At 51.3% G+C, this 23901-nt stretch overlaps 1 protein-coding gene across 6 annotated transcripts in view; it reads right to left on the bottom strand.

The window, feature by feature from the left end:
* Positions 1-1190: 1190 nt before the first annotated feature.
* CPSF7 (cleavage and polyadenylation specific factor 7) overlaps positions 1191-23901 on the bottom strand; it is a 26645-nt gene continuing 3934 nt past the window's right edge. For 3 of the 6 annotated variants that reach the window (XM_080641497.1, XM_080641496.1, XM_080641498.1), the window contains exons 3-10: positions 18456-18674; positions 17518-17621; positions 16946-17118; positions 12390-12804; positions 11797-11915; positions 8331-8499; positions 7561-7728; positions 1191-3066 (exon numbers count right to left, since the gene is read on the bottom strand). In XM_080641497.1, the coding sequence (XP_080497623.1) occupies positions 7566-7728; positions 8331-8499; positions 11797-11915; positions 12390-12804; positions 16946-17118; positions 17518-17621; positions 18456-18674 (1362 nt within the window). In that variant the 3' untranslated portion in view covers positions 1191-3066; positions 7561-7565. The remainder of the gene's footprint in view (positions 3067-7560; positions 7729-8330; positions 8500-11796; positions 11916-12389; positions 12805-16945; positions 17119-17517; positions 17622-18455; positions 18675-23901) is intronic. The other 3 variants (XM_080641500.1, XM_080641501.1, XM_080641499.1) reach the window with 3 other exon arrangements.

Below are 23901 nucleotides of genomic sequence, written 5' to 3'. Positions count from 1 at the left end.
ACCCCGACTTTTTTTTCTAAATATATTTTATTGATTTTTTACAGAGAGGAAGGGAGAAGGACAGAGTTAGAAACATCGATGAGAGAGAAACATCGATCAGCTGCCTCCTGCACACCCCCCACTGGGGATGTGCCCACAACCAAGGCACATGCCCTTGACCGGAATCGAACCCGGGACCCTTCAGTCCACAGGCCGATGCTCCATCCACTGAGCCAAACCAGTCAGGGCGGCACCCCAACTATTTTCTTCCCAAGATTCAGACCCGCTAGCAGATTTCCCTTCTGCTTAAAGATTACTTGTTCTGCCCAGCTGCAGTGGCTCAGTGGTTGAGCGTCAACCAAGGAACCAGGTCACGGTTTAATTTCTGGTCGGGGCACATGCCTGGGTTGCGGGCTCGATCCCGTGGGGGCATGCAGGAGGCAGCCGATCGATGATTCTCACCATTGATGTTCCTCTCTCTCCCTTCCTCTCTAAAATCAATAAAAAAATATATTTAAGAACATCTCTAAATAAGTTATTTTTACGGATTTTGCCTTTACTGGTCCCAATGCACATTACACATCAGCTGGTTTCAGGTTCGTCTTGGTCATACAACGCTCCCCCGTTCACCGGGCTTTTCCAAAAGCCAGTTTTCTGGAACCCTAACATCACCTCTGCTTCCTACTCTGTACTTCTTCCCAGTTCAGCTCTCGGTCCTGTCCATTCACATTTACCTCTGGTTCTAAAGCATCCCCGTGTGGACGGCAGGACAGCTCTGGCTTCCATCTCGACTGCCCGTGTCAGACCAGAGGATGGAAGGCGGCGCTAGCCATCAGACTTCCCACTCCTGGGGCCACTTCCCTTCCCGAACTCGCCATCAGGGCCCCTGTACAAGGGAGGGCACTTATTCCGGGAGTAAACTGAGGAGTCTTGGTAAAGGGTGACCTGGACGGACTTCGTTAACCAGCTGTTGAGGTGGCTGAGGAAGGTCTGCACTAGGGCCTCCCCGGGGTGCCCCAGGCACCACACGGCCTGCACCGAGTCCAGCGAACTGGGTTTCACTACCACCGCAGCCTCTCCGTCAGCCCGCGCCCATGCCCGACACCTCAACAAATCTATTCAATGCAGAATCCATAGAACAGCTCACACCCCATTTATTATTTAAAAATACTTTGTTACAAAAGGAAAAAAATACAATGCAGTATAAAAGATTGACAGCGTCATCAAGTTTATTACACAATTTCCAACCTATCAGAAAGACAAACAGATCACCGACAACAGGGGGACGGGCCTTGGCCTTTTTGAGGACTGGGTTTTGTCCTTTTGCTACCAGGAAACCAAACTAAAAATGGTGTCATTGAATAAAAACAAAACAAACACGGGGAGAAGCAGCTCCCGGGCAAACGGCTCTCCTGCGCTCCATGTCCTTTCCTCCCTGCCGCCTTACTGGGTTCTCCGCGCTGTGACACCCGGGGCCGCTCTCGAGGGTTCGCCCAGTACTCGGCACTCGCCAGCGGGCAGGGTGCCACGTGCTGAGGTGGAGGTGGGGCTGGGACTTGGGACAGGAAAAAAGGGGCTACAAACCTGTCGCCTGTCCCAAGGGCCTGTGCCTCTCCAGCCCTGGGGGACGCCCTGGGGGACGGGAGGGCCGAGTCAGAAACGTGCAGGGAAGAGAGGGTTCCGTCCAACTCAGTCTCTCCCTGAGCCACTAGGGTCTGCGATGACCCTAACCTCACACGTCACGTCTCACCTCGTGATGGATGCCACGTGCCCTCTAGATGCGCAAACAGCGCCCGTCGCCCCCCGGGCATTGCAGGGCCCTGCTTCCTCCCTCAGCAACAACAACATCACGATTGGGATGTTCCGGGAAAGCCATTCCATGGCCAATCCCATGGCGGAGCGGAAAACGGCCCAGCAGTGGTCCTCACAACACGAGCTCACTCAAGTCAGGCTCCATTGCCCCTGCTCCTCATCAGAGGCAGGAAGCACCCCAGGCGGAGCCCGGGGAGGAGACAGGAAGTCAATGGTAAAAGGTGGAGACACCCTACCTGGGCCTCTCCCTGGCTGCTCGGGTCAGGTCGCCCCCGAGAAGTGAAGCTGGTGCCTGGGCATGCGAGCCCATGCTTCCATCAAACCCGCAGAAAGCAAGGCCTCCGGGAGAGCCTGTGCGCTGCGCCGTGCCTCCCCCGCCGGGCACTGCACCAGGGCTCCTCGCTGCTGCGGCCCGCCGTCCCCACCCCCAACGGCAACACCTCCTCTAAAACAAGGAAGCAGCCCTGGTGGGGGGGGGGGGGTTCCCACGGGGCAGGGGGGGCTCCCATGGAGCCCCGGGCAACAGAACACCTGGGAGTTTGTTATTGCAAGAGGCAACCGCGCCGAAGCAGGGTGGGAACTGGCCCGCAGGGCTCCCCGCACGCACACAGCCCCTCGGGCCTGCTCCGCACAGGAGGGCAGTCCAGAGGCAGCGGGGCAGCAGGGCGGGAAGGCTCCGGTGCCGAGAGGCCGGGGCACAAACCGTCAGTCCGTAAGAAGGAAAGCCAGGCAAGAGCAGCTTCCGTCCGTTTGTTCTCATGGTCCCTCCTCAAAGGGCCGGCAGGACAGGAGTTAGACCGAGTGGTGTTAGCAAGGGGGCTGGACCCTTCGACCCCATCAGACCTAGTGCTGAGGGCAGGACCCTGGGCATATCCTGGCACCCCAGTCGCTCTCCCAGATCCCACTCGAAGGATTCCTTTTCTTTGAGAAGGAAGTCTTCCCATCAGCCTCACTACTGAACTGCTCCTGGAGAATCAGAAACTCACGTTTCCTTGAACAAAGCACCGTTCTCTATGGAGACCAGGGGCTGGACCTGTTTCTTCCTGTCTGCTGCCCCTCCCAACCACAGTCTTTGGGTTCTTCCCCCGGCAAACAGGAGGTGTGGGACTGGGAGGGCCGGCAGTCTTCAATCCTGGAGGGCACAGGGCATTCCCTGGGTGTCTGGAGGGGAGGGGCTTGGAGGGAAGGGAAGGGGTGGAGCGGCCTCCGTCCTTTAGTCCTGATCGAGGTGAGGAGATGCAAGTCCATTAAAAAACCTTTGCTTCCGACCGACTCCTGCAACAAGAACATCCGAAGAGAACACACATCAGAGTTACTTTCAGATTAGCGGGGGCTTAAGTGACTTACCAGGGCATTTCCTAAAGTCCCGACATAAGCAGCAGGTGCGGACAGAGAGAATGTAAGCCTGGGAGAGCTAAGGACTGTCTGGAGCAGGGGTCCTCACACTTTTTACACAGGGGCCAGTTCACTGTCCCTCAGACTGTTGGAGGGCCGGACTATAGTTTAAAAAAAAAAACGATGAACAAATTCCTATGCGCACTGCGGGCCCGGGACGAGTCGGCTGCTAAGCAGGACAGGCAGCGGCCCCCGGTGGGCCAGATCCATGTCCTCGGCGGGCCGCATGTGGCCCGCGGGCCGTAGTTTGAGGACGCCTGGTCTGGAGAGTCTGGCACTGTGGACAGTGAGGGGCTGGTTGGAGGAGAAGCTATGGGGTAGAGAGAACAAAGCAGTGACATCTTACTTTAAGGTGTGGGGGGGGCCAAGACAATGAAATGAAGTCTCAAAAAGACTTGAGCTGGGCCCTAACCGGTTTGGCTCAGTGGATAGAGCGTCGGCCTGTGGACTGAAAGGTCCCAGGTTCGATTCCGGTCAAGGGCATGTACCTTGGTTGCGGGCACATCCCCAGTAGGGGGTGTGCAGGAGGCAGCTGATTGATGTTTCTCTCTCATCGATGTTTCTAGCTCTCTATCCCTCTCCCTTTCTCTCTGTAAAAAATCAATAAAATATATTAAAAAAAAAAAAAAAGACCTGAGCTGGAAAAATAGGGAAATTACATTTCAAGCAAAGTTGTTACAAGGGAACATGGTGAATTTAAATTGTTTCAGGAAATCTATTCTGAGCAAGTCATAGCTTACCGTAGGGGAGGGGGGAAATCTGGAAATGGGAGGTACATCGTGAGAACACACGTGTGCTTAACCAAATCCTCTTAACCTCCGATCACCTACGAGGCCCTGGCAGGGAGCATGGACTTACACAGAAACTCAAACTCAACTCAAACTTTTTCTTCTCTTAAAGAAGCCCTGGTTCAAACAGCAGTCATGAGTGTGTGCGCACGCATACACCCACAGCCAGAGGTGCTGTAAATGGTACTAAAACTCAAGAAATGTCTGAGTCTTTCCCCAGGTGACAGCTGCGGGGGAGGGGCCGAGAGCACAGCAGCACCCCGTGCAGGGACTGGCCGGCCCGGACTCAGAGGCAGAAGTTAAACCATCAGCGGTCGCCGTCCAGGAGACGTGAGCGCACAGGGAAGAGCTTCTGCCGCACGGTACGACCCTGTTTGGCCATGTGTCACATCTCCACCCACTGCAGGTCCCTCGTCCACTCGGCCCTTGATCACATGGCACAACGCTAATTTGCAGAGGCGCTTGGTGAATCTGACCATCCTATATAATAAAAGGCTAATATGCAAATTGACTGAACAGCGGAACAACTGGTCGCTATGACACGCAATGCCCACCAGGGAGCAGACGCTCAACGCAGGGGGAGTGCCGCTCAGCCAGAAGCCGGGCTCACGGCTGGCACGTGCAGTGGTGGTGGCGGAGCCTCTCTTGCCTCTGCGGCAGTGCTAAGGATGGATGTCCGACTGCCAGCTCAGGCCTGTGGGAGTGGGCCTAAGCCGTCAGGTGGACATCCCCCGAGGGCTCCCAGACTGCAGGCCAGGCTGAGGGACGACCGCCCCCCCCCCCCCACCAAGTGCATGAATTCCATGCACCGGGCCTCTAGTATATAAAATAGAAACAATAGCTAAACGAAAAAGGGGGGATTAGTCAGGCTTAGGGTTTCACTGATACACAAACGCTCACCCTGTGTGCATGCACTTCCGTGTGCTGAAGGAGCTACACAGAAAACAAAGATACCCACAAGCTGGGTGGCCCTTCTGCTCTGAGACCGGTTTCAGCCTCAGGGTCAGGGGTGGCCTCTCCCCCTGGCTTCTCTAAACGCCTGTGCAGGCAGGTCTTGTCCCCTTTCCTGTGGGGAAACTGAAGCCCTCAAAGCTTTCCCAATGTCACAGCTTTTGGGCTTCTGAATGTTTGCACTGGATCAAAACTGAACAGAAAGCTGTTTTCACTGGAACAGGAGGACAGCAATGAAGTGAGAATGACTACACGTCAAATAGGAGAAGGTTCTAAAATAATGAGGCAAGAGCCAAGAGCTACAAAATGTAGAGACCACTGGCTGGAGAACAGCCTCCAACTCCAAAGCGCACCCCGCCCGGAAGCGATGTGCTCTGGGAACTGTCCCTCCAGCACAAGGCGCAGCGGATAGCCAGTGCAGCGACGGAAGTAAACCACCCGCCAATCCTGAAAGGAGGGCAGCGACGTGGTGGTGGTGTGTGAGTGCAGACAGCGGCCAGGCCTGCAGGGGGGCAGTCAGACGTCACGCCCCGGGCGGTGCCCGTCCTGAGGAACAAGGGCTGCTGATCTATTGCCGATGCTCGATGTAACACTTTTTGCTCAGAGAACACCTGTTTGCACAATATAAATACTACTATTTTCTTAAAAATAAAAATAATAGCTACCATTAAGTAGGCACTTTTTTTTTTTTAATTGACTTCAGAGAGGGGAAGGGAGAGGGAGAGAGGAATAGAAACTTCAATGATGAGAGAATCACTGATTGGCTGTCTCCTGCATGCCCCCTACTGGGGATCTGAACCCACAATCTGAAAATGTACCCCAACGAGGAATCAAACCCTAACCTCCTGGTTCATGGGTCAATGCTCAACCACTGAGCCACCCTAGCCGAGCACTATTATTTTCTAACTAAAATATATAAACACAGTTTGCAAAGTTCTTGCGATAAACGAGGCCCACGCACCATCTCCCCAACCAGAAATCTCCCAAGTCACAACGTGGTAACTGCAGGTGGAACTGAGTCATTAGGATGAGAATGTGAGAAACTGACACTGTTAGGGTCTGATCCAGCTCTCTTGGATTAAATTATTGTCTGGATGGAGTGACCAACGTAAGAGAAGTTGGGGGAATGGAAACCCGCCTCAGAGTGCACCGTCCGCATCTTGTCAAACAGGCCTGCACCCGCCAAATGGCTGTTTTTGGGACCCAGGGGGTCACAGGGGTTTCCAGTCATTCCCATGGGATCATCGCGGACTGTGGAAAACAGTCCGATTTTACAGGTGGGAGAAATGAAGCAAACGACAGTTAAAGTCTCAGGTTCAGCCCTGGCCGGTCTGGCTCAGTGGATAGAGCATCAGCCTGCAGACTGAAGGGTCCCAGGTTTGATTCTGGTCAAGGGCACATGCCCGGGTTGCAGGCTCGATCCTCAGTGTGGGGTGTGCAGGAGGCAGCTGATCAAGGATTCTCTCTCTCCCTCTGCCTTCCGCTCTGAAATCAGTACAAATACGTTTTAAAACATTAGCCTGCTATACGTGGTCATGGAATTAACCCCCCGAGGCCGTGGCAGGGCCAGGCCAAATGATTCGCAGGCTGGACGGTGTGGTCTGCAGGCTGGACGGTCCGCACCCTTGCCCTTAGACCAGGCATGCCAAACTCGCAGCCGACCTCAGAATGAAAACAGAGCTGAAGCCCTGGGTCCAACCAAGCCTAACGCAATCTTTCAATTACCCGAGCTCATGAGGTCCCCCCGCCCCAACTCTCCTGCTTTTGTTTCGCTTTAAAAAAAGAAAAAGTATTTGCTGTCAATACGTCTTTCCCCAAACGAACACATCCTTCCACTGAAGTATCCTCCACAGTCTCCAAAGCTATTAAACTTCCTTCCAGGTCAGCTTTCTTCTCTTTGAAAAAGGAACCTTGATTTTCAAAATCTTTTTAGCAGACAGTAATTTTTAAGTCATTAATGCTGCACCTTGTAAACAAGTAAGTATCCTGTATTGGTCAACTTCCCCAATTGTGCGTAGCAATGCTGACACCAGGGCTGTCATTCATCGAGAGCTTACTGCGTAACAGGTATGAGGGTTACCTCCCTGCGTCCTCAGCAACCTAATGAGACAACTGTTTTCCTCACCTTCATTCAGAAAGTGAGACATCGCGGGGCAGAAAGCGATCCGGCCGGAGGAGTGGCAGTCACTCTGGCACTGCCCAGACCCTGTGCTCCCAGCCGTCAGGCCCGCCGTGTCAGAGAGCAGGCCAGGCAGCCAAGAAATAAACAAAACATATCTTCACCGCAGGCCCATCTCAGAGTGAGACCCTAACACGCGGCAAGTCTGCCCTCCCGAATTTCCAGTTACTAAGTCACAAGTCCGCCCACTTCCTTTATTTGCTCTGAGAAAGGGAGCCCTGGCTGGGTGTTAGAGCGCCATCCTCATAGGCCACAACTGTGAGTTAGAGCCCTGGTCAGGGCACACGTAAGAATCAATCAATGAATGCGTAAGTGGAACAACAAACGATGTTTCTCTCTCCCCCTTCCTCTCTCTCAAATCGGTAAATATAAAAATAAAACACAGAGAGAAAAACCTTCAGTTAGTAATTTCCTCCCATAAAAGACCGCCCACACCAGAACGGGGCTCCGTCCCACCTTTCTCAGTGGTGCCGGTCCCGTTCTCTGTCCCGGTGTCTCTCGTGCTCTCGGTTCCTCTCTTGGAAATAATCGTCATGCCGATCTTCATTGTGAAGCAGGTCCCGGTGCCTCCTGCTGCTCTCCCGGGACCGGCTAGGTGACCTCTCCCGGGACCGATGTCTTTTCCTATTAGAAAGAGCCTTGAGCCTCGCCCAGAGGGCCTGCCACATTCCTCCCCAAGTGCTGTGTTCGGGTGTCTTCTAGCATTTATCTACCCGTCTCCCACGGCCTCTCATGGACCCACTGTCTGACCGTGTCGGTCCTCTGAGGACGAGTCTTTTCTTGGAAAACAGTAACAGTTAAATTTGTTGAGATCTTACTACTGTATCAGGCACAGTGCTAGGAGCTGTACATGCACTGTCTCACCTGATCTTCACAAGTCTGGAAGAGTCGCACTATTGCCCCCCCCCCTTATTTTTATGAGAAAAATGAGACTTGGAAAGTTGAGGAACCCCATTCTCAAGGTCACCCAGGTAGTTAGGAGCAGAACTGGGATTCAAATCCAAGCATGGGTGGCTCCGAAGCCCATGTTCTCGGCCATACCAGCCTATCTTTCCCCGAAACAGACCCGCTGCCTCACCTGACAGGCTAGCGTTTATCACTGCAAACGTGAGGTTAACTCTTCCCCTCGGAGACAGAGGGCTGGGTCTGCTCTTTCGGCCAGGTCCCTGCCAGATCCCCTGGGCTCCTCCCCGCCCCCTGCCCATCCCCGGAAGCAGCCAACTCACCTGGACGAGCTCCCGCTGGCACCCACACTGTAGGACTTGGCTTCAATGCCATGAAGACAGTCCTTGAGGGAGGAGATGAGGACACGGCAACGCTCATCGTTGGCAACCCGGGACTGTTTGATAACAGCAATGGCTGTGAGCAGCGTCTCAATCGCGTCACTGTAATCCCCTGGCGGGATGGACGGGAAAGGCCAGGATGAGCAGAGGCAGTAAAACAACTGGACCAAGAGAACTCAGGAGGACACAAACCAGGAGTGACCAGCTGTCCCACAGAACCACGTGAAGGAGCAGAGGCAGAGGCGGCAGGTGTAAAACTAGATGGTACCTACATCCCAACGGTCTGCAACCTCAGATGTTCTCAGATTGTTAGTGGATGTATAAACTGACGCATCACTGTCTGAGGGCTGTTTGACAACACCATTGAAATAAACAATGTACGTACCTTTGACCCAGGAATTCTAAAATTTCCTACTTCTATTCACAACTGTGTACTAGCTTAATCATGTCTGTTTCAGTGTTGTTTGCTCTGTTAAAGAATTAGAAACTTGAAGTTCCTTCAACAGGGTCTAGCCACACAATCAGACATCATTGGTTCCACAGACTACTACGTGGTTGTTAAAAAGCATGAGGTCAACTTGTATGTAAACAAAGGAAGGAATGTAAAGCGCTTAGCACAGTGCCAGGCACACAGTAAGGGCTTAGTAAATATTATTATTTCACATGATGCAACAGATGTGCAGAATGTATTAATTGGAAGTTACAAGACAATATTTCATTTCTGTAAAAACAATAAAATTACATGTATGTTGTTATATGCACAAAAACCATCTGGAGGATAGACATAAAACTGTAAGAGGTAGACTTGTAGGGGGGCCTGTGCAGAGGACTTTATTAACACTGCATATTTTTGACTAAACTGTCTTAAATTTATACTCAGATGTGTATATACATACGTGTAATGTATATCTAAAACATGTATATAGCACATGCACATGCATACATACACATACGCATATTTAACATTTTTCTTTGTTTACTTAAATTATGCTACCATTAAGAATTAGTCCCGCCCTAGCTGGTTTGGCTCAGTGGTAGAGCGTCGGCCTGTGGACTGAAGGGTCCCAGGTTCGATTCCGGTCAAGGGCATGTACCTTGGTTGCGGGCACATCCCCAGTAGGGAGTGTGCAGGAGGCAGCTGATCGATGTTTCTCTCTCATCGATGTTTCTAACTCTCTATCCCTTTCCCTTCCTCTCTGTAAAAAAATCAAAATATATTAAAAAAAAAAAAAAAGAAAAAAAGAAAAGAATTAGTCCCTTCATTCCCCAAATCTGAGCAATGCCTGGCAGGGACAGTGGTCACAGGGTGGCTACTTGCACAAAGCCTTTTTTTTAAAATTTTTATTTTATTTTATTTATTTATTTAATATGTTTTTTATTGTTTTTTTTTACAGAGAGGAAGGGAGAGGAATAGAGTTAGAAACATCAATGAGAGAGAAACATTGATCAGCTGCCTCCTGCACACCTCCCACTGGGGATGTGCCCGCAACCAAGGTACATGCTCTTGACCGGAACCGAACGTGGGACCCTTCAGTCCGCAGGCCAACGCTCTACCCACTGAGCCAAACTGGTCAGGGCAAAGCCTTTTTTTAAAAAATGAGACTTTATTTTAGTTATTTATCCTATCTAATAAGAGTAATCTGCAAATTGACCATCACTCCAACACACAAGATGGCTGCCCCCATGTGGTCAAAGATGGCTGCCACAAGATGGCCAGCAGGGGAGGGCAGTTGGGAGGGAAAAGGCCTGCAGAGGAGGGAAGTTGGGGGTGACCGAGCCTGCAGGGAAGGGCAGTTGGGGGGGGGGGGGGACCCAGGCCTGCAGGGGAGGGCAGTTAGGGGCAATCAGGCTGGCAGGAGAGGGCAGTTAGGCATCAATCAGGCTGGCAGGGGAGTGGTTAGGGGGTGATCAGGCTGGCAGGCAGAAGTGGTTAGGGGCAATCAGGAAGGCAGGCAGGCGAGCAGTTGGGAGCCAGCAGTCCTGGATTGTGAGAGGGATCCCAGATTGGAGAGGTGCAGACTGGGCTGAGGGACACACACCCCCTTGCACAAATTTTGTGCACCAGGCCTCTGGTTTTTAAATAATTTTTTTTTGATTTTAGAGAGGAAGGAAGAGGGAGAGAGAAATAGAAACATCAATGATGAGAGAGAATCATTGATCAGCTGCCTCCTGCACGCCCCCTACTGGGGATCAAGCCTGCAACCTGGGCATGTGCCCTTGACCAGAATCGAACCTGGGACCTTTCAGTCTGCAGGCCGACGCTCTATCCACTGAGCCAAACCAGCTAGGGCCACAAAGCTTTTTTGAGCTACGTCAGGAGCAGTAAGGACAGAAGAGAATGCAAGGAAAGCAGGAGACCAGACAAGGTCCAGGGACACTGAGGACTGGCAGCTCCTCCGTGCAAGGCATTGAGAATAAATAAAAGCTGGAGGAGCCCAGGACGCCAGGAGGTCAGCTCCACCAGGGGAGGCATTTCTGCCCATTTTACAGGCTTCCAGTACATACATGTGGTTTGAATGACTGGAATGAGAACAGAAATAGAGGGAGACAGGGATTTGGTTTTTGGTCATCTTGGTATGAAGGAACTGGTGGAGAACAATGATTTTCATTATAGTCCTCTGTATATCTGACTTGTTGCACTGAGCAGATTGCTTTTAATTTAAAAAGGCTTATTCAGATGCCAATGGAGATCGTCTGGAGGGAAACATAAAAGATAGTATGTACACTTCCCGTCTTTAACCTACTCTGTGGATTTACATTTTGCAGCCAAAGCGGAGAAATTATGGGAAATAGATGATAATACTTAGGGTTAACCTGGAGACTGGAGAGTCCACATTTACATTCACGTGGCAAACTCACAGGAAGTTAAGTGAACATGGCTAATGTCATAAAGTGAAACTTGGACCGGAACCTTGAAACTTGCTGCATCATCTTCTTTTAGAAACCAAAGGTTCTCAAGAGTCACGCCTTCTGGTTACGCCCACTCAATCTGACATGGTTCCCGGGTTGGCGCTCACCCGCTCAGCCACCCGGCTGCGCTCGCCGGGCCCCTCCTGAGAACCTGACAGTGCTCCACCCGGACCTGGCTGAATTTCTTTTTTTTTTTTTTTAATATATTTTATTGCTTTTTTACAGAGAGGAAGGAAGAAGGATAGAGTTAGAAACATCGATGAGAGAGAAACATCGATCAGCTGCCTCCTGCACACTCCCTACCGGGGATGTGCCCGCAACCAAGGTACATGCCCTTGACCGGAATCGAACCCGGGACCCTTCAGTCCGCAGGCCGACGCTCTATCCACTGAGCCAAACCAGTTAGGGCTGGCTGAATTTCTTGCCGACGGACATGACAAGGCCTGGAACTGTGTACAACGGAAGGCAAGGGGAAGGCCCCAAAGGGAGGCGTTCCTACCTGCACTGGCTCCAGCGACGGCTTTGGAAATGGCGCTGCTGGAAATTGCTCTGTTCCGCTTCATGATCTCTTCGAATTCTGCTTCACTCACTGCAGAGGGCGGAGGGCCCGAATCCCGGCTGCACGGAAGTGACACCAGCCTGACTGCCACACCCCGCTCACCTTCACCACCCTCTGCAATACCGCGCCGGGAACGATGCTCTCCTGTGACTTCTTATACGGTCTCTGCCTGGTCACGTGCTGTGTGTTCATGTTCTCCTCCGTGACAGGGTTTATGTCATATACTTGAAAAGTCTGGCATGACCCAACAACAGTGCTAGACATTCACAGCCTCCCTAACAGCCACCTACGTCCCTCTTTTTAATCAAGCCCCTTAAAAAGGGGTACAAAGGACATGGTTTGGGTCAAGAGGTTAAGTAAGATGCAAACATTATCTACTAGGTAAGTATTTACCAGGACTCAACACTATGACTACCGTTTCCCACAAGGGAAAACCAGAATTCAATGCTCACTTCCTTCCTCGGAGAGCAAAAATGCTTCCCTGTCCCCCCATTACACCTGGCTCAGCTGTGGAAGGAACAGGTAGTTCTTACCTGCCGTGGTGGTTATAGGGGGCCGAGGCCTTCATGTATGTATCTGGTGGAGGCCCCACTGTAGCATTTGGTGGGGGGAAGAAGGCTGGGTTGAGGTGAAGGGCAGGTGGGATGGCCCCAGGGGGAGGTACAGCCAGATGAGGAGGTAATCGAGGAGGAGGGGGCATGAGATGCTGGTAGTGGATGCCAGGAGGAGGAGGCGGGACCCCAAAGCTTGAGGAGAGAGGCGGTGGGGGTGGAATTGGAGGTGGGGGCAGACCCATCAGGGGGAGGGCTGACGGAGGGCGGTTGAAGTAGGGCAGCACACTGGGGGGCTTATCCACACGGGCAGATGAGGGTACAAGGTTCTCAGAGGGCGTGGCCCGTCCATCAGCAGAATCACTCGAATCTCGGGAGTGAGCCCGTGGAGGTATTCCTATGAAGCAAAGCAACGACTGTCACTGCCCAGGCTTTAGACACACCCACAGGACCGGTTCATCCTTCAGCAAGTCATCGGACACCTCCTGAGCAAGGTGACAGGTGGCTGAAAAGAAGGTAGAATCATCTACTGCCTTTTCTTTGGCGTCAGAGGAAAAGCTGAGGCGACTTAGTAAAGACATAAACCCAGAAGGCAATACCACCTTAAACTCTTATGTCAAAAATATTCTTTATCTAGAACAGGGGTGGGCAAACTTTTTGACTCGAGGGCCACAATGGGTTCTTAAACTGGACCGGAGGGCCGGAACAAAAGCATGGATGGAGTGTTTGTGTGAACTAATATAAATTCAAAGTAAAGGAGCGGAGGGGAGAGCAAGAGAACCGGATAGAATAGCCGGATCCGCCCCGCGGGCCGTAGTTTGCCCACGGCTGCTCTAGAACCATCCGTGCTTCCCATTATTTATCCTTAGATCTGTTTTGTATTTTTAATTCCAGAAGGACCCTAACACCCGTGAGAAAATGACAGTGTTGAGTATGTCCCTCACTGTTCAGCCGGAGTCAATGTGATTTGAAATTCCATGTCCCCTGGTAATAAGCATGCAGAACCCTCTCCTTAGACGGGCGCTAGCCGACCTTCTCTATCCTGCTGCACACCTGGAATTCCCTCCTTGCCCAGGCACTTGAACTAGGGAATCTGGGGAAAGAGAAGGAAGGGCCGGGGATGGTGACACTTCATCCATATACCGAGAGCGGTGACCGGGATGACAGACACACAGCCAAGAGAAGAGTGGAGACTGGAGGAGAGAGACAATGGAGCTAAGCCAAGAAGAGGTCTACCACAGGAGGAGCAGATGGCACACAGCTGAGAACAGAGACTCGTAGCAAAAGCCTGGAATAAAACAGGCCTCAAATGCGGGAACTCCCACTACATTCAATGACCCATGTTCTCCCCGCAGGGCAGCATGCCAGGAACACATCAGAGCACGCTGTGTGGGGTGAAGCGCAGCGGGCTCGGAGCATGTTGGCATGCAGCTGAAAGCATGGCCCTGGCCTGTCCAGCCCCTGCTTACATCTGTTCCCTCACCCGGCAGCCACGTTAGGCCGGGTCAACGTGGAATCCAACTGAAGAACGTGCTCGCTTGGCCGGGGGAGTCTCAGAGCAGAGAGACCGTGAGCAGACAGTGTGGAAAGCAGAGCGCTCCTCAGACAGACCCTGTCCGTCCACCCCACCCGGTTCCAGCGGAAGGGGGTTCACCACCCCGCAACCACTGCAGTTCTCTACGGCGGCCTATCGCAGTGCCTATCGGAGCGCCTCCTGTCTGTCTCAAACACACCACACCTGGCTTACCCCAGCTCTCCCGAATGAAGGAAGAACAAGCATTAGTGAGTGTGAGCTCTGACCGTTAGCCACCTTCCCATCTACACGGTTGTTCTGTATCTTTGACTACAAATCCAACAGTAACAACCATTTTTCAACAACGAAGTCCACCAACTGTACTCAGCGAATGAACAGAGGCCAAGCCCACAACACAGAAAAACATGGCTCAGTCACCACCACCATCTCAGCACAGAAAGGTAACACCAAGGAGCCAACAGCCACGTGAAGGCGGGAATGTTACCCGAGGCAGCTGGAAATGATGCACCTCAGGAGAGTCTGAAGAGGGATGTTTTACAGGAAGACTAAAACAGAAGGGACCTGAAAATACAAGTTGTCCAGGAAGAAAAGGATGCGCCTTCTAAACCAGAGCAACGGGAGCTCAGACCACATCCACCCAGGGGTCCTCAAACTACAGCCCACGGGCCACAGGCGGCCCGCCGAGGACATGGATCCGGCCCACCGGGTGCCGCTGCCTGTCCTGCTTAGCAGCCGACGCGTCCCGGGCCCGCAGTGCACATAGGAATTTGTTCATGGTTTTTTTTTAAACTACAGTCCGGCCCTCCCACGGTCTGAGGGACAGTGAACTGGCCCCCCGTTTAAAAAGTCTGAGGACCCCTGTAAGCTCTCCATCTAGTAAAAGAACAGCTGTTCCTACGCCAGAGCCAAGTAGCCAGGGCTCCACCTTCAATCAATCCATCCACGGTCCCAGGGACCACCAATCAATGCAAGGCACTGTTTGGAGAGGGCGTCTGCGCCCCGCCCCCCCCCCAGCCTCCCACTGCAGGACAGGAAAGTAAAGGCAGCTGCCTGTTTCAGACAGGGCCTTGCAGGCAGCTGCCTGTGTCAGACAGGGTCTTGCAGTGGCTGCACCGCGGGAGGCCCAGTCCTCAGGCTTCCCAGGTTCAGAAACCCAACCTGAACAGTTCACCAGGGGTGACCAAACGCTAGGAGACTGATTCATACTGACCAAGCTCACAGGAGACGGATTCATAAACCAGAATGCCCGTTTATTAACTTACAGTACGGGAACAGCGCTGCCAAGCAGACCCAATACGGGCAGCAGCTGGCCAGTGCATTCTCTTCCCAGTGAGGGCCTCGCTGGGAAGCCAGACCAGGGTGGGAAGGTGCGTGGTGAGTAGAGTCGGAATAAAAGGAGTAAGACGCACTTAAGAGATGCTAGCGTGGAGCTAAGGTAGTATGATGCAACTTTCTTTCTAATAAATACTTGCCAAGCAGACTGAAATATCCGGCGCCCCTAGAAAATGCTGGAGAAACACTGTTAAATTCACCTTCTCCAGCACCTCTTCAGGTCAATTCCTGACAGAGCACCCTTCCAATCTTGGTTTATGACAAACTAGAGGCCCGGTGTACAGATTCATGCACTGGTGGGGTCCCTTGGCCTGGCCTGCGAGGATCAGGCCGAAACCAGCTCCCCAACATCCCCCGAGGGGTCCCGGAAGTGAGAGGGCGGTTCTCGGGTGACGCACCCGGAATCAGGCTCCCTCCTCTCTTCTCCCAATGTTATGTCACTTTCTCTGTCTGTCTCGCTTCTCTCACCGCACTTTACCCTAGTTTGGCAGGAACCGAAGTCTGGTGGGCATTGAGCTGCAAACCAATTATTTACTAGCAAACGGGATTTACGGAGCCTGGACTCCAGTGGGCCTAGGACAGGACCCTGCTCAGTGTCCGGATGCAGCCCAGGCCCTTCCCCCAGGCAGTCTGTGGCAGGGAACCTCCTTCTTCCCACCTGAGCTGCGCCTTTGCTGCCTTCCCTCCCCGGAGGTTGCCCACCGGCGCTACTGTCCGCCGAGGAGGAGGAAAGCCACGGCCAGTTTCCCAGCCGAGAGTGGTAGCGGGAAAATTCGCTGCCTCCACCGGAAATCGGTGTTAAGCGGATGGGCCAGTGTGGGCGGTACACATCAGGCCGCAGCCAGTAGGTCCTGCCCGTCTCATCATTTAGCTAACCGAGCCGAGAAGTTTCTGTAAGGGCCAGACCCACAACCTCTGCAAAGGGCTAGAGGCCTGGTGGGGAGCCAGACCCAAAGTGGGGAGCCAATGGGCTAGAGACCCGGTACATGGATTCATGCACCAGTGGGGTCCCTCAGCCTGGCCTGTAGGGATGGGGCTGAAACCGGCTCTCCGACATCCCCCGAGGGGTCCTGGATTGCGAGAGGGCGGTTCTAGGGTGACGCACCCCGGAATCGGGCTCCCTCCTCTCTGGTTCCCTCCCAAGAACCGCAGCTGCCAAGTCACTGAAGCTCAGCAGCTCCTGTGTTGAGCATCTGGCCCCTGGTGGTCAGTGTGCATCATAGCTACTGGTCAGACGGTCGGCTGGTTGCTTTTATATGCACAGGCTTTTATATATATAGATTACAGCCATCTTTATATACCTTACTTACATTTTAGGATGGCTCCTTCTTAAAAATTTATAAAGGTATGTCTTAAAATTAAGCCCATTCACTGACTATACACGGAGTTGTTTTTTTTTAGACAGAAACACACAATTTAGAGTTGACAGAAACTTTGAACATCATGTATCTAGTTCAGATGGGGAAATAAGCCCACAGTCACATGACTTAGCGGCAGAACCAAAGTAAAACCTGAACCTGACTCCCACACAGGCCTCATTTTGGGCCAATCTGACCACGCTGCCACCCACAGCCCCCCCTCCCTCCCCCATTCCTTCACACTGTAGGCTGAGCCTACAGCACAGAAAACAAATCCACAGCCTTCCCCATTCATACAGATGGTCTCCACGTACCCCCTCTTGGGACTCGGACGCACTCACGTTTCCGAGCCTGAGCCTCAAACTGTGACAGGTTCTGCCTGGTGGCTGGCCTCACGTCTACTTTCTCTCCATTGAGAACTTTTCCTGGCAGGAGTTCCAACAATTTGTGGACAGAGTTTTCAGAGGCTACCACCACCTCAGCATACCTGGGGGAGAAACATTACAAATGAGTGAGATCTACAGACAACAGAAGAACAAAGACATTTTCCTCCCCTTTTAGTGAAAACTGGCCAAGCAAAAGATACCTTGCTATTACTGAACACACACACACACACACACACACACACACACCTACCAACAACAAAAAGGTGTCAGTCTATGATCTTCCTACTGGTTTGAAATTAGAAGTCGGCTTTCTTTGCCCCTCAAGGTATAGATGTTCTACTACACTGCAGCCAGGTCCCCATTCTAAGGCAATTTGCCAAGACCAAGGCAGTGAACTGGGCCAGGGGTGGGAGGGGTTAAAATCCAGGGCCAAGAGAGAGTGCAGACCTGTTATCCCGACGGTTACAAACTACAAGGGGAACCTCCAACCCAGACCTCACCCTTTGGACTGGCCATTTGCTCGATTCTCTGCAAATTTCAACTCCACCACGTCATAGACTCCGATAGAGCGAATAACCTGGATCAGCTGCTGGTCTGTGGTCCACTGGGGCCGGCAAAATGGAAAAGGAAGAAATGTCAGGAGCTACACTGCCCCCCACCCCCAACCCAGAATGTCCCCAACCCTTTCCCCAAACCTAGGATTCTACTCACAGCCATGACCTCCCACAGGAAACCCCAAAGCCCATCAATACTTCCATTAGTGCAGGCTTTTCTTATTGTCCTTCCCCTACAGAATTCCAAACACCCACCCCCTCCATAATCCCCACCTTTAGAGAGTAAGAGTCAAACCTAGTTTAACTTTGACTGCCATTTGGGCTGGCTGGTCATCAGCTCAAACGCTGACACTAGCAGCTTTTAATTACAGATCTGATATGCAGGGTTGACCATGGTCAGGAGCTTCCCCCCAGCATATACATTTCCTAATTTGGAAGACAAATCCCCCCAGCAGCCCAAAAACATGTCACACAGTAACTCGCAGAGTAACCATCACCACCTACCCCGAGTGTACTAGAGCTATCAAGGCCTTTGGTCCCTGTCACCCATCATTCTCACAGGACCATCTAATGACCACCAAGAGTTCAAGGTATTCACTCTGAAATCTCATCCCACAGATGACCCTGCTAGACATAAAGCCCCAGGGTCAGGGGTGGTAACAAGATGACAGGAAAAGCAACTACCCACTTAATCATTGCGTTCTTCGGCATCAGAACGTCCTCAGGATAGCTCTCTTTCAGAGATCAATCCAACCTGATCCCAGGAAAAAGAAATCCGACCCCATCAGAGCACAAAGCAGTGCAACATTGGTTTCTGAAAATGCCATCACCTCCCCGCGCTCTCCCTCCAGCCCCCCCCAGTCTTTGAGATTACCCACGCTCACCCAGGAGAAGCTGCCCACGTAGACAGCAGCCCGCCTGTTACGCAGGCCGCTGTAGGTGTACAGAATCGCAGGGGTCTTGTTGTTGGGCTTGGGAGACGGCTCCTGGCGAACAGGAGGAGGTGGCTCAGTGCTGCTGCTTCTGTCGTCTGAGGGCTGTGAGGTGGCTGTCAGCACGTCATCATACAGATCAATCTGATCTGTGTTGTTGAACTCTGGGTCCTAAGAGACGAAGGTCGGCAAAGGTGGGTTGGCAAGCCTTTCGTTTTGTCCGTTCTGTTTCCCTCTAGTTTACTTAGAATCCACAAACCCTTTATAGAATGTACCAAACTTCCTTGTCCTACTCTAGGAAACGTCCTAATTTAAAACCATTTCACTTAATTATTCTCACGCAGGTTTTTCTTCTAAGACCCTGGGAGTTGTCTGCGATGTTTCTAGCTCCAGGCACTTGTGAGACTGAAAAGGTAAATGATGATTAAAAAAGAATGCAGGACACACTGACTGTTGATATCAATGAGGTTAGCTTGTAAACACCACGTCTAAGACACACTATAATGGAAATGTCAGTATCTTATGCACTTTCAAAATCAAGAGTTACACAAACATTATTCTATTTAATAGGAAATGGAGAATATTTAGGAATAGAAAGCAGGGAAAAGGCATGTTAAAATGAGAACCAAAACATAAAAAATAATGGGAATTACTGGTTTAAATTATTTGATTTACACAAAGATTTAGGGAAGCTCTAAAACTCAGAGTACACAATCCCATCTTTCTAATAACCGTCAAAAAAACATTAAAAAATAAAGTAAAAGGAAGTTAATAACTCTGGGGGAATTTCCCCTCACTAAGTTCTATTTCCCAAGTGACACACAGATCCAGTATTGTACCACGACGCCTACAGAGGAGATGTCTTTGAGCAACACCAGAGATGTTTAATGGTACAAGGACAAGTTCTCTAGAATGTAAGGCTCAGCAGAGATGTATCCCTACCAGGAGCTCCGTCACAGTGAGCACGTACAATATAAATGTCTATTCTGGAAGACAGCGGTCGCCAACCGGTGGTCCGAGGACCACTGGTGATCCGTCAGGTCCGAAGGTCGGCGAGCGCTGCTGTAAGATGCCTTCTGCCTATGTGATACGTTACTGTATGGACTGAATGTCTGGGTGCCCCGCCCCCATACGTTACTGTATGGACTGAATGTCTGGGTGCCCCGCCCCCATACGTTACTGTATGGACTGAATGTCTGGGTGCCCCGCCCCCATACGTTACTGTATGGACTGAATGTCTGGGTGCCCCGCCCCCATACGTTACTGTATGGACTGAATGTCTGGGTGCCCCGCCCCCATACCCCCATACATTACTGTATGGACTGAATGTCTGTGTGCCCCGCCCCCATACGTTACTGTATGGACTGAATGTCTGTGTGCCCCGCCCCCATACGTTACTGTATGGACTGAATGTCTGTGTGCCCCGCCCCCATACGTTACTGTATGGACTGAATGTCTGTGTGCCCCGCCCCCATACGTTACTGTATGGACTGAATGTCTGTGTGCCCCGCCCCCATACCCCCATACGTTACTGTATGGACTGAATGTCTGTGTGTCCCGCCCCCATACCCCCATACGTTACTGTATGGACTGAATGTCTGTGTGCCCCGCCCCCATACCCCCATACGTTACTGTATGGACTGAATGTCTGGGTGCCCCGCCCCCACGCATACGCTGAAACCCTGCTCCCCAGTGGGATGGTATGAGGAGGGGGGCCTTTGGGAGGTAATTAGGATTAGACGAGGTCGTGAGGGTGAAGCCCTCATGGATGAGATTAGGGCCCTTGTAAGAGTCAAGTGAGACACTGTTTGCTCTGCTCTCCATAGTGTGAGAATGTAACTGGCAGCCCACAACCCCGAAGAGGGGCCTCACCAGAACCCAAACCTGATTTTGGCCTTCTAGCCTCCAGATCCGTGAGAAATAAATTTTTGTTGTTCACAGCACCGTTTTTATTATTTTGTTATGGAAGCCCAAGCTGACTAACACTATACATCAAAACCCTAAAACCACAAGAACTCCTATCAAAGTATCTTAATTTCAGATTTTGCAATGTCATTATCTCAGATCTTTTCTTAAAGGATCAGAGAAGTATTTTTCCAGCTAACACTCTAACATTCAAACAACGCTAAAGATTAAGCTGCCAAAATGACAGAGACAGAATTTCAAAGTGTTTCACGGAAGCCACAGCTCATTCGTGCCATTGCTGCCTTTTAAAAAAGGGAATACAGGAAAAACCTACATGAGGTAACTTGTCTAGTTCCCTGAAGAGTCATTTCCTGTCTGAAGGACTCAGGACAGGAAACTCCAATGACTGTCTCCCTTCAATATCAACACAAGAACTGCTGATTCTCAAATGAGACTAGAGGTGAGACTCACCACAAAAATCACTGTTTAAAAAGTATGTTTTTATTGATTTAGATCGAGAGGAAGGGAGAGTTAAAGATGGAAGAAACATCAGTGAGAAATCATCGGCTGGCTGCCTCCTGCATGCTCCCCACTAGGGATCGAGCCCACAACCCAGGCCCTGACCAGGAACCCAACCGGTGACCGCTTGACACGCAGCCTGAGAGCCACACTGGCCGTGCACAGACTCACTCAGGCCTACGCACCATCACACGCTTTTGGAAACCGTCTTTCATTTTCTCAGCTTATCTGAAGTACAAGGGAACATGCACACCAACATAACAGTGTTTTGCTAATGAAGGGGAAAGGCTCTACCTCCTGCGGCATGTGAATAATTTCAAAGATCACAAAGACCCTAAGACAGCGGTCACCAACCTTTCGGACCTCACGGACCACCAGTGGTCTGCGGACCACCGATTGGCGACCGCTGGTCTAAGAAACCCCACGGGGGAGGAGTCTAAACCTTGTGAAAATGTCAGGAAGAGAATGGCGAGAGGAACCTTTCAGGGGCAGCTTAGCAGCAAGAGAAGGAATCAGTCAGGCAAGCACTGGAAGACTGTTCCAGGCAAACCAGGAAGTAAGTAAGGATCTTGCATAAAAATGGGTGTGTGCGGAAAACAGACGCTAACGCTGCAGAGTGCGGGTGGGTAACAGACTGAATGAGGCAGACAAAGCTAGGGCCACGCTGACAAATATTCTGTGTGTAAATATTTTATAGACCTTATGTTCCAAACTATACCAACTCTATATAAATCACTTAATTGTTCCCGTACCAGCTATGGCCATTCACCCCTGTGGTTAAAGACAGAGAAAGCACTTGATCCTCTCCAACGATCTAATCCTTGGAGAGCACTGCTTCATACTAGGTTGCCTTCTTTTTATCAAGAATTTTGAAATGGCACTTAAAACACACCATCTTGGCCGAAACCGGTTTGGCTCAGTGGATAGAGCGTCGGCCTGCAGACTCAAGGGTCCCGGGTTCGATTCCAGTCAAGGGCATGTACCTTGGTTGCGGGCACATCCCCAGTGGGAGGTGTGCAGGAGGCAGCTGATCCATGTTTCTCTCTCATCGATGTTTCTAACTCTCTATCCCTCTCCCTTCCTCTCTGTAAAATATCAATAAAATATATTTAAAAAAACAAACAAACAAAAAAAAAACACACCATCTTGGCTAGTCAGTGGAGTCAAGTTGGAATTCCTTCCATGTAAGGAAGGGATGTGTGTCTAAAAGCTGAAAACAAAAGTTACCACTGGTACGTGGGTAACAAACTAACGTTCAGACTTGGGTAGCTCAGAGGGCAAACGTATGGCCGGGGTGTCCCCGTGTTACGAGCCTCGGCCAGTCAGCTCCTCGCTCAGGGCCCCTCGGAGAACCAGGCTCAGTCCCGGAGGCCCAGCTGCCCGGGTCGCCTCTCCGCTGCACGGAACACCAAGGCTTCAGCAAGTGCAAAGCTGTCCCGAGATGCACGTGGGTCCCCCGGGCCACAGAGCCTCGGCTCAGAGGGGACGGAGCTGTTCCCACGCACAGGAAGGCCTGCTGGGGGTCGGGCTGAGGTACAACTTTACTGAAGAAACAAGCTATCCATTTGCATTTGGATTTAAATCTGCTAGTGACATCAATTCTTTCTCCTTCTGGTTGGAAAACAAGGAACAGATAATGACTTCAAGTTGTTTCTCGTCACCAAGTAAGTGAATGATTTACGCAGTGATGCATTAGGTTAGGCAAACCCTAATTCTACAAATTAACAAAAAAAGAGATAAACAAGCCAGCCTGGCCAGTGTGCCTCAGTGGTTGAGCTATGAACCAGGAGGTTACGGTTCGGTTCCCGGTCAGGGCACATGCCCAGGTTGTGGGCTCAATCTCCAGTGTGGGGCGTGCAGGAGGCAGCCGATCCATGATTCTCATCATTGATGTTTCTCTCTCTCTCTCTCCCTTCCTCTATGAAATCCATTAAAATATATAAAAAACCAAAAAATTTTTACCTAAAGAGGCAGTATTTAATACTGGATGACCATCTCACAAAGAGCTTGGTGTTCAACAGCACAGAACTGTGATGATCTCATGAAGCTTCCTGGTTAACAAGAGAACTAGCAGAATTTTAAATTTAAGTAACAATTCCTCATCTGCACGCTCACCTCCAGCCCCCTTTCCTCCATATCTGAGGGAAGTACTAAAGCCCAGGATTTATTTTTCTCAAAGCGATCTGCTTGCCAGCATTGCTTCTTTTCATTGTAACCAAAGCTAAAAAACTCAGGTTTTATAACTACCGTCTCCACAGTTCTCACCTCCCAGCCTCCGTCCCTGTCACTCTCCATTACCCTCACCCACCAGAAACCCCTCTGGGAGCACACGGATGCTTCCTCCCTTTACCTCGCTAGTCCCACCACAGGCCTCGCAAACGGAAGTAGCTCAATAAACACCTGCTGATGGAAGTGAAGACGAGAACTGGGCCGGCTGCGCCAAGCGCCTGCCTGTCTTTTTTTTTTTTTTTTTAAATATATTTTATTGATTTTTACAGAGAGGAAGGGAGAGGGATAGAGAGCTAGAAACATCGATGAGAGAGAAACATTGATCAGCTGCCTCCTGCACACCCCCTACTGGGGATGTGCCCGCAACCAAGGTACATGCCCTTGACTGGAATCGAACCCGGGACCCTTCAGTCCGCAGGCCGACGCTCTATCCACTGAGCCAAACCCGTCAGGGCACGCCTGCCTGTCTTGCACAAGGAACAGAGAAAACACTCAGGAGAGAGGCAGCTCGCGGCTGCTGTTCCCCAGCTCCTCTCCGCTGCCCAGGGAGGAGCTGTGGGTCTCAGACTCCCTGGGAAGCAGGAGTCTTGTAAGAGGCTTTTGGCAGCACAAGGAAGGGATCAGGGAGTCAGCACCGCAGGGCTCCAGCTAGGAGATGCATTCATTTTCCCTGGGGAGCAAAGTCCCCGGGATGGAGTTTCTGAGCATGGGTCAGTTTGGGGTGAACCAGAACATTCTCAAAGCA

The sequence above is a fragment of the Plecotus auritus genome (genome assembly GCF_963455305.1).
Source record: "Plecotus auritus genome assembly, chromosome: 9".
In the NCBI taxonomy this organism is placed as follows: domain Eukaryota; kingdom Metazoa; phylum Chordata; class Mammalia; order Chiroptera; family Vespertilionidae; genus Plecotus; species Plecotus auritus.
Note: the sequence above shows the minus strand (reverse complement) of the source record. Positions and strands in the feature narration are given on the sequence as shown.